The 16,329-nt window shown below is 34.5% G+C and overlaps 1 protein-coding gene across 1 annotated transcript in view; it reads right to left on the bottom strand.

Annotated features, from left to right (window-relative positions):
• The window catches only part of Tax1bp1 (Tax1 binding protein 1), a 79,295-nt gene that overhangs the window by 3,066 nt on the left and 59,900 nt on the right, over positions 1–16,329 (bottom strand). Inside the window, exons 13-16 of the mRNA XM_010628280.3 lie at positions 14,842–14,958; positions 13,133–13,204; positions 6,548–6,719; positions 6,022–6,164 (exon numbers count right to left, since the gene is read on the bottom strand). Of these exons, the coding sequence (XP_010626582.1) occupies positions 6,022–6,164; positions 6,548–6,719; positions 13,133–13,204; positions 14,842–14,958 (504 nt within the window). The remainder of the gene's footprint in view (positions 1–6,021; positions 6,165–6,547; positions 6,720–13,132; positions 13,205–14,841; positions 14,959–16,329) is intronic.

The following is a 16,329-nucleotide window of genomic DNA, read 5'->3' as shown; positions in this document are numbered from 1 at the left end:
GAAAAGGAAAAGAAGACAGATAATCTAATCAGAGACTGAGAAATTGGGGGATAAAACACAAGTATTTTACACACTTCAAAAACTAAGTGTTCAGGGGCCGGGGATTTAGCTCTGCCACCTGGAAGCGCAAGGTCCCGAGTTCAATCACTGGTACAAAAAACAAACAAACTATCAAAAACTAAGTGTTCAGGTAACTAAAATCCAGGCAGCTTTTAAATTTGAATGTATAAAGAAGAAAGTCGGGCGTGGTGGTACACGCCTGTAATCCCAGCACTGGGAGGCTGAGGCAGGAGGACTGATGTGAGTTCCCTGGGCTACACACGGAGTTCCAGAGCAGTCCGAACTACATAGTGAGACCCTATCTCAAAAACCAAAAAAAAAAAAAAGAAGAAGATAGTGATATCGTACTTCAACCTGCTAAGCTTCAGTATACATGACAGTAAATTTTGATTCTAAATCAAATTACTCTATCTCCCAGGTTTAGGACTTCTACAAACAACATCTGGATACTGAATCTGCTTAAATAACTAACACAATAATAATAATGTGCAAAAATTTCTCATTCATCTTTGAAAAAGAAAATCATTCAAAATTTTGAAAAGTTAAAATAATGAGAAAATAAAATAGGTCAAGTTTTGATATTACAACTGTTAGTATTCTTTTTGTGTGTGTGGTAGTAGGAATCTAACTGAGGACCTTGTGCTTGCCAGGCAGGCGTGGGTGGCACTGCTGAGCTATATCCTGGCCCTACTATTAGTATTCTTAATAGCAGATATTTAAAATAGAATGTAACTTCCTAAGGGCTAAGAGCACAGAGCAAAGAACCTCAGCCTTCTTTGCCAATTTTAAATAGCCAATAGCTTACACCATTTTTGTGTTTCCATGAAGTGCATTTCAGGCTAAAATGCTGTACTCAGACAAACTATCAGACATGGTAAACCTATTCATTAAATACTTGGAGAGAGGAAAAAAAATAAAAGCAATTTATGCTCTCTAAGCCATATATAACTTGGCAATGACAACCCTATTATTCTGTTATCGTTTACTACCTATTAGCCTAATAAAAGGGAATTAGTGGAACTTTTGTTAGGTCAATATCAATCTGTCATGAAATAAAGAAATCACCTATGTGGGGGACAGTTCAACACCATCAAGTATACAGTAAATCCTTGAAATAGTCAAATCATATAATATAGTCTCTTATGATACTCATAACACAGATCAATCAAATCTTCACTTAAGAATACATTTATTCTATTTTACTCATCTGCATGGTCAATGCATTTCCAAAATCAGGTAGATTAAAACTAGCAAATTAGATTGGGATGTAAGAAGGCAGACATTCTGTTAGCAACAAAAAACAGCTTTATGGGGGAAAGTAGTATGAAAATTCAAAATATCCAATGGTGTCAGCATTAGATCAAAGCTTTGTTTTGTTTTGGTTTTTTTTGGTTTTTTGTGACGGTCTCACTATGTAGTTGAGACTGACCTGGAACTCACTATGTAGCCCAAGCTGGTCTCGAACTCACAGCGATCCTCCTGCTTCAGCCTCCCGAGTGCTGGGATTACAGGAGTACACCACCACGCCTGGCTAGATCGAAGCTTTAATATAGCTCTTAAAAGAAAATGATGTTTACTGTTAATTTTTACATTTATAAAATGAATCATCAAGGTTTTATCAAATAGTCTTTATGAGGGCAAAAAATCATATAGTTATCTAGTTTAGAAAGACTTCTATCCAAAGCTATCAATTTCAGAACAGAAATTATAAACCCAAAAGGATTTATAGCAGATTTAAAGTATCAGTAGGGGGCTGGGGATTTAGCTCAGTGGTTCTGCTGCCTGCCTTGCAAGTGCAAGGTCCTGAGTTCAATCCCCAGTAGCAAAAAATAAAGTATCAGTAGGTATTTTAGCTGAACTGCTAAAACAATCTTAGAACCAAATTTTGAAAACACCATACTAAAATCTATTTATGAATAATTCCAAGCTATTAAATTAAGAACAATTATCAGTATTTTAACCCAGCAAAGATCCCAACCCCTTGAATAGTGTTCATCTGCCCTCAGATTCATCAACATACTATTTTTATTACAAACTGTTCTTTTGTTTGTTTTTGTTTTGTTTTGTTTTGTTTTGTTGAGATAGAGTCTCACTATGTAGTTTAGTCTCACTTAGAACTCACTATGTAGCCCAGGCTGATCTCAAACTCACAGAGCTCCTCCTGCCTCAACCTCTCAAGTGCTGGAATTACAGGTGTGCACCACCACGCCCGGCTTACAAACTGGTTTTTAAAGAGAACAAACAGGCTATGGTAAATTGGAGCTGTATTTGAAACTCAAAAACTTCTCATTCTATACCCCAAAACACATTATACCAAAAAAAAAATTTTTTTTTAGCTTGGATACTTGAAGTATTAAAATTAACTTCTTAGATAATTTTTAAAAAGGGGTTAGAACGCACTACATGAGGTAGTGCTTCAAAATATGAAGAATTACCATATTGATTAATTTGTGAGGAACCACAGTTTTTATCATGTCCAATTGTCTATTTTTTATTATGTCACTTATGCTTTTTATCTAAGAAATCATTGCCTAATCCAAGGTAAGTGAAAACACAAAAATAAATCCGAGTTTTAGCTCTATTTGAGTGAATCTTTGTATATGGTGTGAGGTAGGAATATACTTTTTCCAGCATGATTTGTTACAGAGACGATTCTCTTCCCATTGAACAGTTATGATACTCAATAAAATGGACTATGAGTACATACTGCATTTAAAAAGAGAAAACACAAAATAAAAATTTTAAAAATAAGACAATATGAAAAATGGCAAAATTTAAGAAACACAAAACTCAGAACAATGTAACATGACAAATGGCAAGCAGGCCTTTGATTATTTCAAGCTTCAATTTTAAATTGTGGAGTCACTGAAGCTTTAATAACCACAGACATTTTGAGAATAGATGCTAAAAATGTGCCATGAAAAAAACATGTATCAATAAAATTGTCTTCAGTTTGGAGTTTACTTTGAAGAACTAATGTTGAAAGCTGCCAACAAACCACACGCTAAAGTTACGTGTGAGCCTCAGTCTTTCAGAGAAAGAGAAGAAAGGAATGAAGGTAGAGAGGAAACAAAGGCATAAAAACAAGAGAGCAGTACAATATGCATTAAGGGAAAGAAAACAATCTAGCTTTAAATAATAGGGTTAGGAAGTTTAGATCTGTGCATCCTAAACTTTACCAAGATATGACCACATAAAGATTTTGCTAAATGCAATATGATTCTCAATAGGCCAGAGGTAGGGTATGAGATTCTGCATTAGCAAATTTCTACGAGACACCACAAAAGTTGATACAAACCACATTTTTTGAATAGCCAAGATTTAGACTCATGGTTCTAAACTGGGTATGAAAGTGCTTACAGCACCACAGAAACTTCAGAGGGACATTCATCAGATTCTGTGGAATAATTTTAATTTCCACTGAGTAAAAAACCAGCTTGAGACCACTCAGTTTCATCTCAGTGCTACACTCTTTTCACTAACACTGAGAAGCTGGGTCTTTGAGAAGCTGGGTCTCTAGCAGTTGAGGTGATACAAAGCAAGTGCCCTGTAAAAATCAACGTGAAAGAGGAAATGAGGATGGCTCGTCCAATATGATTCTAAGACTTGAAAAGCTGTATAGTGGCCAGCAGTCACATACATGTCCCATTAATAACTGTTGTTACTTCAGAATGAAATGAAATATTAATTTTTCCTTTCAATTTAGGTATACTATTTTTCCAACAGCTTACTAAATTTGTTAGGAGATAAATACTTATTAGGCATTTCTCTTGGCCAGGAGCTGCTATGGGGAAAAAAATTTACTAAGATTCTAGGGCTGCCATAAGCTGAAAAAGTATGGGACGATGGTATTGTCAGATTCGCTGATAGGCAGGTAAAAACACAGCTTCCATAGTCAAACTGAAGAGGTTCAAATCCTACCTCTATATCAGACATGTGAGATGAGGCTAGCTATTTAATCTGTTTCTCAGTTTCTTCTACTGTGAAACAGTGATAGGGATAGCTCCCACCTCTCTTAGGACTACAATGAAGAACAAATGAGTTACTGTATCTAAAGAGCTTAGCATTAGCTGGTAAACAGCTATAGAAATGCTTAGTGCCACCACCATCATAGTTATATTAGTTATTGCAATTACTAGGTAAATGGAAGTCATACAAAGTTTCTAACTGAAGAAATGATCAGTTTCTGGTGCAGAAGGGAGGAGATTATGGCAAGTGTAGGTGCTGGGCTAGGCTGAAAGTGTAGGCCACCTCAACCATGACTCAATGGTGCTCACTGGGGCTATGACTATTAATCACTCCCACGATCTCTTTTCCACATTGTTACTAAAATCATTTACTAAAAAACTTCATTTGCAAGTGATTTTCATTGTAATGACAAGAATTTAAAGTTTTGAATATACATAAAAACTGCTTTCTAACTAATGGGAAAAATCTGATTGCAAAATACAATTTAGTCCAAGTGTGCATACTGAGTCCCTCCATCTCATTACCAAATCTAAGGATGTCAGCAAATGAGCACAAGACTCTAACACCACTTCTCTTGGGTTTGCAGGAGGGCAGAGCACACAGATCAGAAAGAACATTCTGCTAATTAAACCAAAGCAGATGACTATAGAGAAGGGCTTGTCACATGTAACATCTGTGCCAAGAATGATCAGATTAAATATGCAAAATGTGAAGCAAAGGTGTGCAAAAACAGTATTATGATACTCTAGACCTTAAATAGGCTACAAAAGTTCTGACAGTTTTCCTAATTATTCCCAGTAATGGACATAGCAGGCCAAAAGGCAGGAGGAAGAAATACATTTTTCTCCATTATGAGTGTTGAGCACTGGGGCTAAAATCATGCCTGTCTGAACACTGATCAGTTTCTGCAAAGGTTAATAGCAATTAAATGCAGCAAACTAGATTAAATGAGAAACAGGTCATGATACCACTGTACTTGCAAAGAGCACAATAAAGCATTTCTTTTAAATCTATCTAAATGCACAGGAAATCCAAAAAGAGCTGCTATGAAGAAAAGAACCTAAAAAAAAAAAAGGGCTACTCTGAGAAACCTATTTATTAACAAAACTCAAATAAATTTAAAAATAAGATGCTACATAAACAAATTATCACTATCATATTGTTGCCACAGAATAAGAAATGCTACAAAATAAGACTAGCAGAGTATGTCTCTGAAAAAGAAAACTACACAATACGTATACTTCTCTTGTTTTCTAGCTAAAAACAGTAGAGTTTCACCTTAAAATTTATAGGAGACATTTAGAAATGGGAAGAAAGGAGCTAAAGGTGTAGAGAAGGTGGGATGGGTAGGGGAAGAGTAAAAAGGGAAAAGAAAAAAATGTGAGAGAATGAAAAGATGAAAATAAAGTGTTTGTAGATGGGGAAGGGAGGAGGGGGTGAAGGGAGGACAGGGACAAGGGGAAAAAATGAGAATCAAGACTTGTCATGTAGAGGTACAAGATCCCAACAATGAATGTAACTGTACTGTATCCCTAAAATGTACCAATAACCTCAATTAAAGCTAAAAAAATAAATAAATAAATAAAATAAAATACATGTAAAAAAAATTTATAGGAGAATATAAACACTAAACTGAAAATGGCAATATTTTGCTTTAGTATGCATCTTAGCACTTTGTTTCTTCTAGCCTAAGTATATCCATAAGCAAAAGAAAGTGATGCTTAGTGTTAAGATTAAGCTATCCAATAACTACACTATTCAGAGATCATTTGCTGAAATAATTCATCCTTTACTTTAGTATGCACATCCTAAGTATAAATCCAAAGCATATTTGTTGATTTTTCAAATTTAACTATAAGGAAGTTTTTCTAAAACTCAAGTAGGCAATCATATGCAAAAATAAGCATATACTCTTTCCACATATGTACACATCCTTAACTCTCAATTCTGAAAATAAAAGGGACAGGTTCAGACAACAGAAATTCAATTTACTTTGCTATCATCGGGGTCCTCTAAACCATCAGGCCGACTGAGGTTTCGAGCAGGCTGGCTGCAGACAACATTATCTTCCCAAGAGGGGACTCTCACAGGTGGCCTCTGGATTTCATCTGGGTAAAAGGCACCATCTGCTCCATCTGCAATAAAAATTTTGAATGAAAGAATACTGGGTAAAGGGAAGTAGGGAAAAAAACAGTTATTAATATTAACATCTCTATGTGTAGATATAAAGAACAGGATATAAAGAGCCATATTGGCACACCAGAAAAATACATGTTTTTATTTTTAACCTATTCATAATTTTTTAAATTGAAGTATTTATGTAGTAAGCAGACAACTCCTTCACAGTGCTTTGCTGGTGGTGATGAGGCCAGTAACAGTGTTACACATTAAAACTACAAATTATATAAATAAAGTGTTTCTATTAAAGCTGAAATTATAATATTAGCTATCTAACCCCATGAAATATATAAGCCAAAACCCCTCCAGATTCAGCTAACCCCAAGCCAAAAATAATAACCTCTTGTTTCCTGTGTGGCATAAGGGTTACCGTACTGCAGAGCTGGCTGTGCACTTGACAACATAATGTGTCCATTTGGCTCTGAGCATGCACTGAGTTCCTGTGAGACCTGCTGAAGATTATGGCCTTCCATTTTCCTCTCTGTTTGGTTTTCTACACCCCTTTTAAGTTCCTAAAATAGGAGGAAACAAAGATGAATAGCAACGCAATTACACATTTTATAAAGACAGCATTAAACATTTAGCTAAATAAAATTATTTCCCTATTATAGTTCAGGTATGCACTTGGAAAGGCCGGCTCTCAATTTCTCATAAACACTCCATCCACATTTAACAAAATCAGAAACCAAGGTAAAGCCCAATGTATTTTCAAATCTTTGTGCCAAAAGCACCCTTATTACTGAATGAATATAAGGGAAGTTGAATCTCTTATTACTTAGCTACAATAAAAATTTGAAAGTCCCTGTAAAAAGAAAAGATTGCTTTCCTAGTGAACTCAACATTAAAAGATTTAAAAAAAATACTAATCCTGCAAAAACTCTTTTAAAAATATAAAGGAAGAACCATTTCCCAGCTTATTTTATGAGGCCAGTATTCTTCTGCTATCAAAACCAAAGAAGGACATCTCAAAAAAGACCCGCAGATCTTGTCCCTCACACATATTGATGCAATAATCGTTATTAGCAAATCAAACCCAACAATATTACAGAATAAAATATCATGACCAAATGAGTTTTATCACAAGAATGCAATTATCTTAGCACTCCAAACATCAATGTAATTAAACATTAAAATAATAAAGAGGGGAAAAACTTCAACCTATTATGAAAACATTTAACAAAATTCATGAGCCATTCCTCTTTTTAAAAAATCTCAGCAACCTCAAATAGGACTTTCTTGTTTCTTTTTTTCTTTCTTTCTGTTACTGGGGATCGAACTCAGGACCTTGCACTTGTGAGGCAGGCGGTGGCACCACTGAACTAAATCCCTGGCCCCAGGACTTTCTTAATCTGACAAAAGGACTCTAAAAATCCTATAGTGGGGGCCTCACAAGCACAAAGTCCTGAGTTCAATCCCTGTAAAAAAACAAAACAAAACAAAACCTATAGTGAATCTTAACAGTGAAAACTAAATTATTCTATTAAATATCAAACATGAGGCAAGAAATATCTGCTGTCACTATTTCTGCTCAAAATAGCCAATGAAGTAAAGCAAAATTAAGGCAGAAAGACTGAAAAGGAAGAAGTAAAACCATCTTGATTCACAGATTACATGATATATGTAGAAAAATCCTGTAGCTTCTACAAATATCAGTGATTTTTCCCCCTCCCAGGAACCGGGGATTGAACTCAGAACCTTGCAGTAAGGCAGGTGCCTCACTACTGAGCTAAATCCCTGGCCCGAAAAACCAGTGAATTTAAACAAGGTCACAGTATACAAAAAGTCAACACGGAAAACTATATTTCTATATGACAGAAGCAGGTAATTAGAAAATAAAACTTTTTTTTTGGTACCGGGGATTGAACTTGGGTCCTTGCGTTTGTGAGGCAGGCGCCAAAACCACTGAGCTAAATCCCTGGCCCAGAAAATAAAACTTTAACAATTTATTTTGAGTAAAATCAAATACTTAGAAATAAATTTAACAAAAGACGTATTAAGTCTATACACTAAAAACAAAGCAATGCTGAGAGAAACTATAGACAGCACAAACCAACAGAAAAATATACCAAATTCATGGACCACAAAACAATATTTTATGCTATTAATTCCCATAAAGAAAATATAAACAAGCCGGGCATGTACACCCATAATCCCAGCACTCGTGAATTGAGGCAGGAGGATTGTTGTCAGTTTGAGACCAGCCTGGGCTTCAAAGTGAGCTCCAAGTCAGTCTCAACTACATAGTGAGGCCCTATCTCAAAAACTTAAAAAAAAGAGAGAGAATATAAACAAATGAGGAAGTACGTCATGGTCAAGGACTGGAAGACAGTAGTGCTACTAATTCTCTCTAAAATAGCTAAAGATCTGATATAATCCCAACCAAAATTCCAGCAGGCTTCTTTACAGCTTGACAAGATTAATTCTAAAATGTATTTGAAGACATTTAAATGACCTGTAATAGCCTATATTTACAAAAACAAAACAAATGATTCAGAAACATCCCTACTTACATTATTTTGTCATTATGCATAAGTATGTAACGTTAAAGAATTTATTCATTTATTGCGGTATAGGATAGTAAACCCAGGGCCTTCACAATAAAATATGTCCTCAAATTTTTCTATTATTTTGTAATTTGAGGCAGCTTCTCACTAACACACTCACTTGCACAGACAGGGCTAGAACTTGCAATTATCCCACCTTAGCTTCCCAGAGTGCTGGGATTATAGGCATATGCCATCGGACCTGGCTAAAAATTATCTTTTTAACAGTTTTCATTTTCTTTGGTAATAATTAATTTTTAAAATTCCCCATGATCTTATCTTTTATCATTATTTACCATGTTGCTTTTGTTTTATTACTTATTTTAGTTTATGTATGCATAATATTTTAAATAATATTTAATAAATAAACAATTCTGAATGGTGGTTTCAGAGTGGCATGAAAAATTTTAAGTACTTTAAGCTGTTGTTTCTAACTAAATTTAAGTTGGTAGATCTTTAACCTAAAATATGTACTAAAAAAAAATCATAAAAAATAAAATAAAATATGTACTAAATTACTTTGCATTACTAAAATTACTTTTAAAAAAATAAATTATAATTTAAAAATACTAGGAAGCTAGTTATTTTACTTAACAAAACAAAACAAAAATAAACAAATCCTTTTATTCCCTCACTTATTTAACATCTAGTATGTACCAGGCACTATTTTAGGCCTAGAGGTTTAGGAATTCCAAAACACACAAAACTCCCCGGCCTCATGAAGCTTAAATTCTAGAAAGAGGAAAATGGACATTAAAGAAAATAAAATTCACAGTATGTCAAATGGTGATAAGTCTCACAGAGAGGGTGGGGGAAAAAGAAGAAAGGCAAAGAGAGTATTTGGGAGGTGCTGCAATTTTAAAAAGAAAGGCAAAAGATCAGAGACTAGCAAGGCAGTGAGCCATGGGAATACCTGGGACAAAAAAGTTCCTCGTAGAAGCAAGTAAAAGCTAATGAGAAAAGTACATATATACAGTGAAACAAGCAGGAGTCAGGCTGTCATGAGACTGGGTCAAGTCACTTATTTCTAAACTTGTAGTTCCTGATACTATAAAGAATTATAAGATTATTTTTCAAATGCAAAAGTTATGAGGGGAAAAAAATATTATGTGGGGCCAGGGATTTAGCTCAGTGGTGCCACCACGTGCCTCACAAGCACAAGCACAAGGTCCTGAGTTCAATCCCGGTACCCGCCCACCCAAAAAAACTGTAAGAGCCAGACTTATTAGGTAGCTACTTTTTCTACTCCATAGTGCCTCACAGCTAACAGTCCAACCAAGCAATTTCCTGTCAATAAAACAGTGCATGTAATTTGAATGCAAGCCTTAACAAAGTTACAAATTATTATTTAACTTTTTAAAAAAAGAGTTGCTTTCAGCCAGGCACAATGATGCATGTCTGTAATCCTAGCTACTTGGGAGCTTAGTTAAGAAGATTAAAAATTCAGGGTTTTCCAAAAGTTAAAAAGCTGGGGATATAGTTCAGTGGCAGCTCAATCCCAACATAGCATACATGTATACATACATAAGTATATACATTCATACACACATCCATCCATCCAAAAGAATTGTCAAACTAATTCTAAATGATCACTTACAACATTCTAGGCATGGTGTTTAAATATACATTTCAGCACTGCATAGAGGATTTAATCCTATCCACCAAAGCTCAGGGTAGGTTTCAGAGTTCTGAGAAATGCACTTAGGGAACAGGCAAACATTAAGGAATGAAAAATAGCAAATACAAATTCTTACACGTATGAATCTTAAATATACACAATTATAAATCTCAGCAAGTACTATGGAAAAAAATACTGGTCCTATGTGTAAGTTTAATGGGGATACCTAATTTAGATTAGGAGATCAAAGACTGCCTCTCTGAAGAAGTCAAGAGTTGAAGGAACAAAGATTTCTAGGACACCATAGGCAGGCTGCATTATATATGAAAAATGTTGCTTGGTGCAGGGCTGTAAGAAAGAATTATGGCTGGAGAGATAAAACTGAGACTGGCTATAAGGTACAAGTGTTAATGATGGGGTAAATACAATGGAGTTTATTTTACTCTTTCTATTCTTACATAATATTTAAACATTTAAAAATTTTTTAAATGGTACATAAGCACATCCCTGGCAAAGGACATGAACAAGACCCTAAAACAAGAAATCAATTAGTGAATTCTATCTAAGCCCTAAGTGATCAGAGCAGTTCTCATACTATGATTCCCTGTCCAACAGAACCAACAGCTCATTAGCAATGAAGATTTCCAGCCCAACTCCAAACTTGTGTAACAGATACTCTGGGTGGGCCCAGGAATCTGTGTTTGAACAAGTGATACAAGTGAATCTGATACATGCTCAAGTTTGAGAAATACTGAGCTAAATACTGCATTTAAGGATAATGAGACAGGAAACTGCAGTTGAAGCTGGAACTAAAAAAAAAGTGGGGGCCATACCACGTACAATATCACAGGCTATGTTAAGATTTTGGGATTGTATCCAAAGTGTAAGGGAAGCCCATTAAGAAGCTTTAAGGAGGGCAGTGACTAGTTTCTATTTACAAAAGAACACCCTACCTGTACTTTAAAGAAATCTTTGGCAACCACTGAGGCGCAAATGGAAGCAGATCTCTCTCTGTTCCTGAGATTAAAAAAAACTCCCTATGGAGTTTGATTGCAGTCTTGTGAGAGGTCCAGAAACACAGGACCTAGCTAAGCCACACCTGGATTCATGATTCACAAGACTGAAAATTTACTCTGTGTTTTTAGACTAGGAGAGATCAGTATTCATTTATTTATGAGCTTGGGGGGGTGTACATATAATAGAAAGAGATACAGAAACAGAGTAACAAAGACACTTATTTTCCAGGTGTCTGCTAAGTACTTAGAAACAGTGAGAGCACACCCTCCGCTTCAAACTTGGACACTAAATTCCATTCTTCAGTAAAAGGACCTGGGCTCCGAGGGAGGAAAAATGACTCATTTCAGGCTGTGGCAAGACAAGCATAAGATGAATCTAAAACATCTTTTTATATCACCCCCCCAAAAAAAAGAAAAGAAAAGAAAAAAGTGTTCAAGGAATTTCAAAGGACATATTAAATGGACACAGGAGCTACTCTGAAGGAATGCTCATTAAAGACAATATATTCTGAGCATCAAGATGATAACAGCAAGTTACAATCCACTGAATAAAATAGGGATCCATGAGTCTACACAGGCAAAAATCAAGAAAAAAAGAAATAAAAATGAGAAAAGGGAAAGATAGCTCTTACAGAAAAAATCCTAACTACTCAACATTGAAAGATGATGAAAACACCAGGCATGATGGTGAATACCTGTAATCTCAGCACCCCAGAGGCTGAGGCAAGAGGATTGATGTAAGTTCAAGGCCAGCCTGGAATACAGCACAAGATCTTGCCTTAAAAAAATAAATTTTAAGTGTACACTACTTTAACCAAATGATCAAAGTTAAGATTATCAGTATTTGAACATATAAATTTGGTAGATACCCTCTCTCATCTATCATATATGCAAAAATAAGCAACCCTGATTATAAATTCTTTGGAAAAAAAGGTCCATTCTCATACACTGCTGGTAGTAGAAACCCAGTGGAAAGGAATTTGGCTTTATTTAACCAAGCTATGTGTGCATTTACCCATCAGTCCTGCAATCACACTTCTAAGAATTTATCCTGAAGGCAGAATCCCTGCAAACAACAGAAAACTATATATGCATAAAATGAGTCATTGCAGCATCACAGGTAATACAAACTACCTAAATGCCCAAATACAGGAGTTTAGTTGAATAAATTATGGTATGTACAAACAACCGAGTACTATACAGCTACCAAAAATTTAGAAAACTGACAATCTATGAGCTTCATATACTATACAGTGTTTGCAGAATATATTATTGAAGAAAGCTACATTAGGCAAAGTTTCAGGGAAAAAGAAACATATGCATATGGAATCTTTTTTAAAAGAAACAAAAAAGTATAAAATGGGGAAGTCTGAAGATTTTCTAAATTTGAACACTAAAATTTGTTAAATATAAAATATGTAACAAAAACTAAAGTAATAATTTTCAATATTAAACATTTTCCTCATATTGTAAAGTATTTAAAAGCTGTTGAGGGCCTGCAATTTAGCTCAGTGGTGCCGCCACCTGCCTCACAAGTGTAAGATCCTGAGTTTGAGTCCTGTTAACAATAAATAAATAAATAAATAAAATAAAAGCTGTTGGGCCGGAGATTTAGCTCAGTGACACTGCGCCTGCCTCCTCACAATCACAAGGTCCTGAGTTTGATTCCCCAGTATCAAAAAACAAACAAATAAACAAACAAAAAATGTGTGACACTATATATATATTTTAAATAAACTAGGCAATACCTTATCCCTGGAGAGGCTTTCCAACTGTAAAGTCAGAATATTTATTTCTTTGTCTTTCTCTGCCAACCGAAGCTGAATAAAGAAAGAAATTATCATTTTTAAAAATTTATCTTTAAACAACCTTATTGAAATAATTCCTATTATACAACCCATATATTTTCCTTAGTTCTTAGTCTTTAACCTTCTCCAAATTACTTTTCACTATCGACTAATTCCCCTTATTCTTAAAAAGCAGTTTTTTACTTATGTGAAACTATCAATATTGTTAGCCTCCATGTCTTTTTGTGTTTACTTTTTTTGCTTTTTGACATGTGTGTGCCTATTTTCTCTTCCCATAGCTTCTTTTCTCTGAAAACTTGGTTTCTTCCATACCTTCCACAACTACTAACCTCTTAGAAATAAACCACAAATACTAAAATTATGTACTGCCTTTTCTATTTCTCAGGTTCCAAATCTGCCTTTTTAACTGATGGCTAGACATGATTTCACTGCTGTCTGTTCCAAAATTTACTTTTTATATTTGTTAACAGATCCTCAAAATCAGAGCATGCTGCAATCGAAGCTTACCAACTATGTTAGGACATTACTTCTTTTCCTCCACTCCCCAGTATTTCACCCTTTAAGTCATTCATTCATTTAGTAACCATTAACTAATCTCCTATTATAAGCATTAATCAATACAGACAGAAATAAAATCATTCTTTCCTAAAGATACATTTCAAAGCTTTGTCTAGATTCATGTCATACTGTATCCAAAAACGGTATCCTTTATCAATTCATTCTAAGAACAATTATACCTGATGTGTCACCAAACCCTTCCTACCTCTAAATCCTCTCTTCAGTGCTATTACATTCTTTTCAAAAAGACCATTCTGGTTGGAGGTCACTTTTTTCTGAGGAAATTCTCAACAGCAACTAATACCCAAATTCCATTTTAGTTCTTCCAAGAGCTTCCAAGCTCAAAGCTTTCATTCAAGTCTACTCTATCCCATCACAGATACCAAAAGCTCTATTCCTCAGAACTGGCACGGTTATCTATTTCTGAGCTTCAAACATATATTAATGCTTTCCATACATATGTACACATACATATATTAATGCTACTTCTTCCTTTCCTACCTCTGCTCCTACTTCCCTCCAGTTTGTTCTCTCAAAAGTCTAGTTTCTCGGTAATATCTTCCTCCTAAATACAGAGTCAGCCAAAAAAATGTATACACACTTCAGCAACTCACAGTACTAATTTCTGGAAGCTAATGAACACCACTTGTAGAGGCCAAAAGTAACATCTATTAATCTCAAAATAAATTTGAGTATTAAACAAATTTAGTATGAAAATATTTATACAAGTCTTTCTTCTCTTAATGTATACTTTTTTTTTTGGCCAATTGAAAATGACCCTAAGGATACTTCAAATTTACCATCCATGAGAGGAAAATAGACATTAAACAAAATAAAATTCATAGTCTGTTAAATAGCGATAAATCCCACTAAATTCAATGTGACCAAACACAGTTTTTATATCAAGAAAATACTGTCTCAATTATCCACATTAAAAATGCAACGACATGGGCCGGGGATACAGCTCAGTGGCACAAGGTCCTGAGTTTCATCCCCTGTGCCATAAAAAAAAAAGCAATGACAGATTTTTAAAAGCATCAGGTAAAATACATGCTATTTCCCAGGTTTGTAAATAATGAGTCTAAACTTACTTTATAATTGTCTTCTATTTCAGCTAATTCGAGTTTTACATTTTCAGAAATTTCTTTCCATTTCAGTTCCATTTTTGCAATTTCATCAGCATATTTACTGCATTTAGTTTTCTCATCCTAAATGAAATTAATTAACATAATCACCAAAAGATTTTAAATCTGGGAAGGTGGAAGAACAGGAGAAAAGGGTAAAAGTACTGAAAATGATCAAGAGACTTCATTATATACATGTAGCAGTCCCCCAAAAGGAAGAGCACCAATTAAAATTTTTTAAATAATAATTATTGGTTAAAAGTATATTTAATTTGGACTGGGGAGAAGGAAAGATTTTAAATCCATATAAAGAGCTACAAAAACACTGATATATGCTAAATTTTTATTACAACATTTAACTGCTGTGACAGTATAAAAGTTGAGATGACCAAATATCTATCAATAAAAAATTATATAAGTCACCTATTCACTAAGTGGAATAGTATATATCCATTAAAAAATAAAGTAGATGAATAACTTGACAAAGGCAGATGTCAAGTCACATTAACTCAAAACAGAATATCATGACAAAAAGGTAAATAGGACAATTTCATTTTGAATATTTTTGTTTAAAGTGGAAATTAAAAATATTTTGATTCAATGGAAGAGTGCCTTTAAACAAATAATGTTAGATAAACTTTGAGTCATTCGTTCCATACTTCACGTCATAAATATTAACTCAAAATGGGCCACAGCTCTAACTATACAATTTTTAGATGACTGGATAATTTGAGGAGGTTGGTGGTAGAGCACTTCCCTACAATGTGAAAGGCTATTGTAAAAACAAAACAAAAACTTCTAATAGACAATATAAAGGAAAAATCTTTACTACTTTGGATTAGATATTTTTAAACATAGAAAGTAAAAAACATAAAACAAAAATAACTATACCTATCAAAATTTAAATTTTGTTTTTCTAAAACACCATTAAGGCAATAAAAAGGCAAAGCACAGATGGAACATTCACCATGTGTATACACACACACACACACACATATTAGAGAAAATATATAACACATATTAAATATATATATATATTAGAGAAAAGAGCTGTATACAGGATAAAGAACAATTACAAGATGAACAACATTCCCCACATTTTTTTTGTAGTACTGGGGATGAAATATACAAATACTCTGTCAATGAGCCACATCCCCAGCCCCCACCCCCCAACACACACTTTTTTTTAAAAAAGAGGGTCTTACTAAATTGCCCAGGCTGAACTTGAACCTGCTATCCCTCCTGCCTCAGCTCCCAAATCGCTGAGATTATAGGCATGCTCCACTGCACCCAGCTACCAACTTTTAAAATAGCAAATATCTGAATATTCACAAAAAAAGATAAATTGTGGGCTGAGGATTTAGCTCAGTGGTTCCGCTGCCTGCCTCGCAAGTGCAAGGACCCAAGTTCGATCCCTGATACCAAAACAACAACAACAACAACAAAAAGATAAAT

The sequence above is a fragment of the Fukomys damarensis genome, unplaced genomic scaffold (genome assembly GCF_012274545.1).
Source record: "Fukomys damarensis isolate Sample0158 unplaced genomic scaffold, DMR_v1.0_HiC HiC_scaffold_4, whole genome shotgun sequence".
NCBI classification, from domain to species: domain Eukaryota; kingdom Metazoa; phylum Chordata; class Mammalia; order Rodentia; family Bathyergidae; genus Fukomys; species Fukomys damarensis.
The sequence above is the reverse complement of the archived record's forward strand: the minus strand, read 5'-3'. Positions and strand labels throughout refer to the sequence as shown.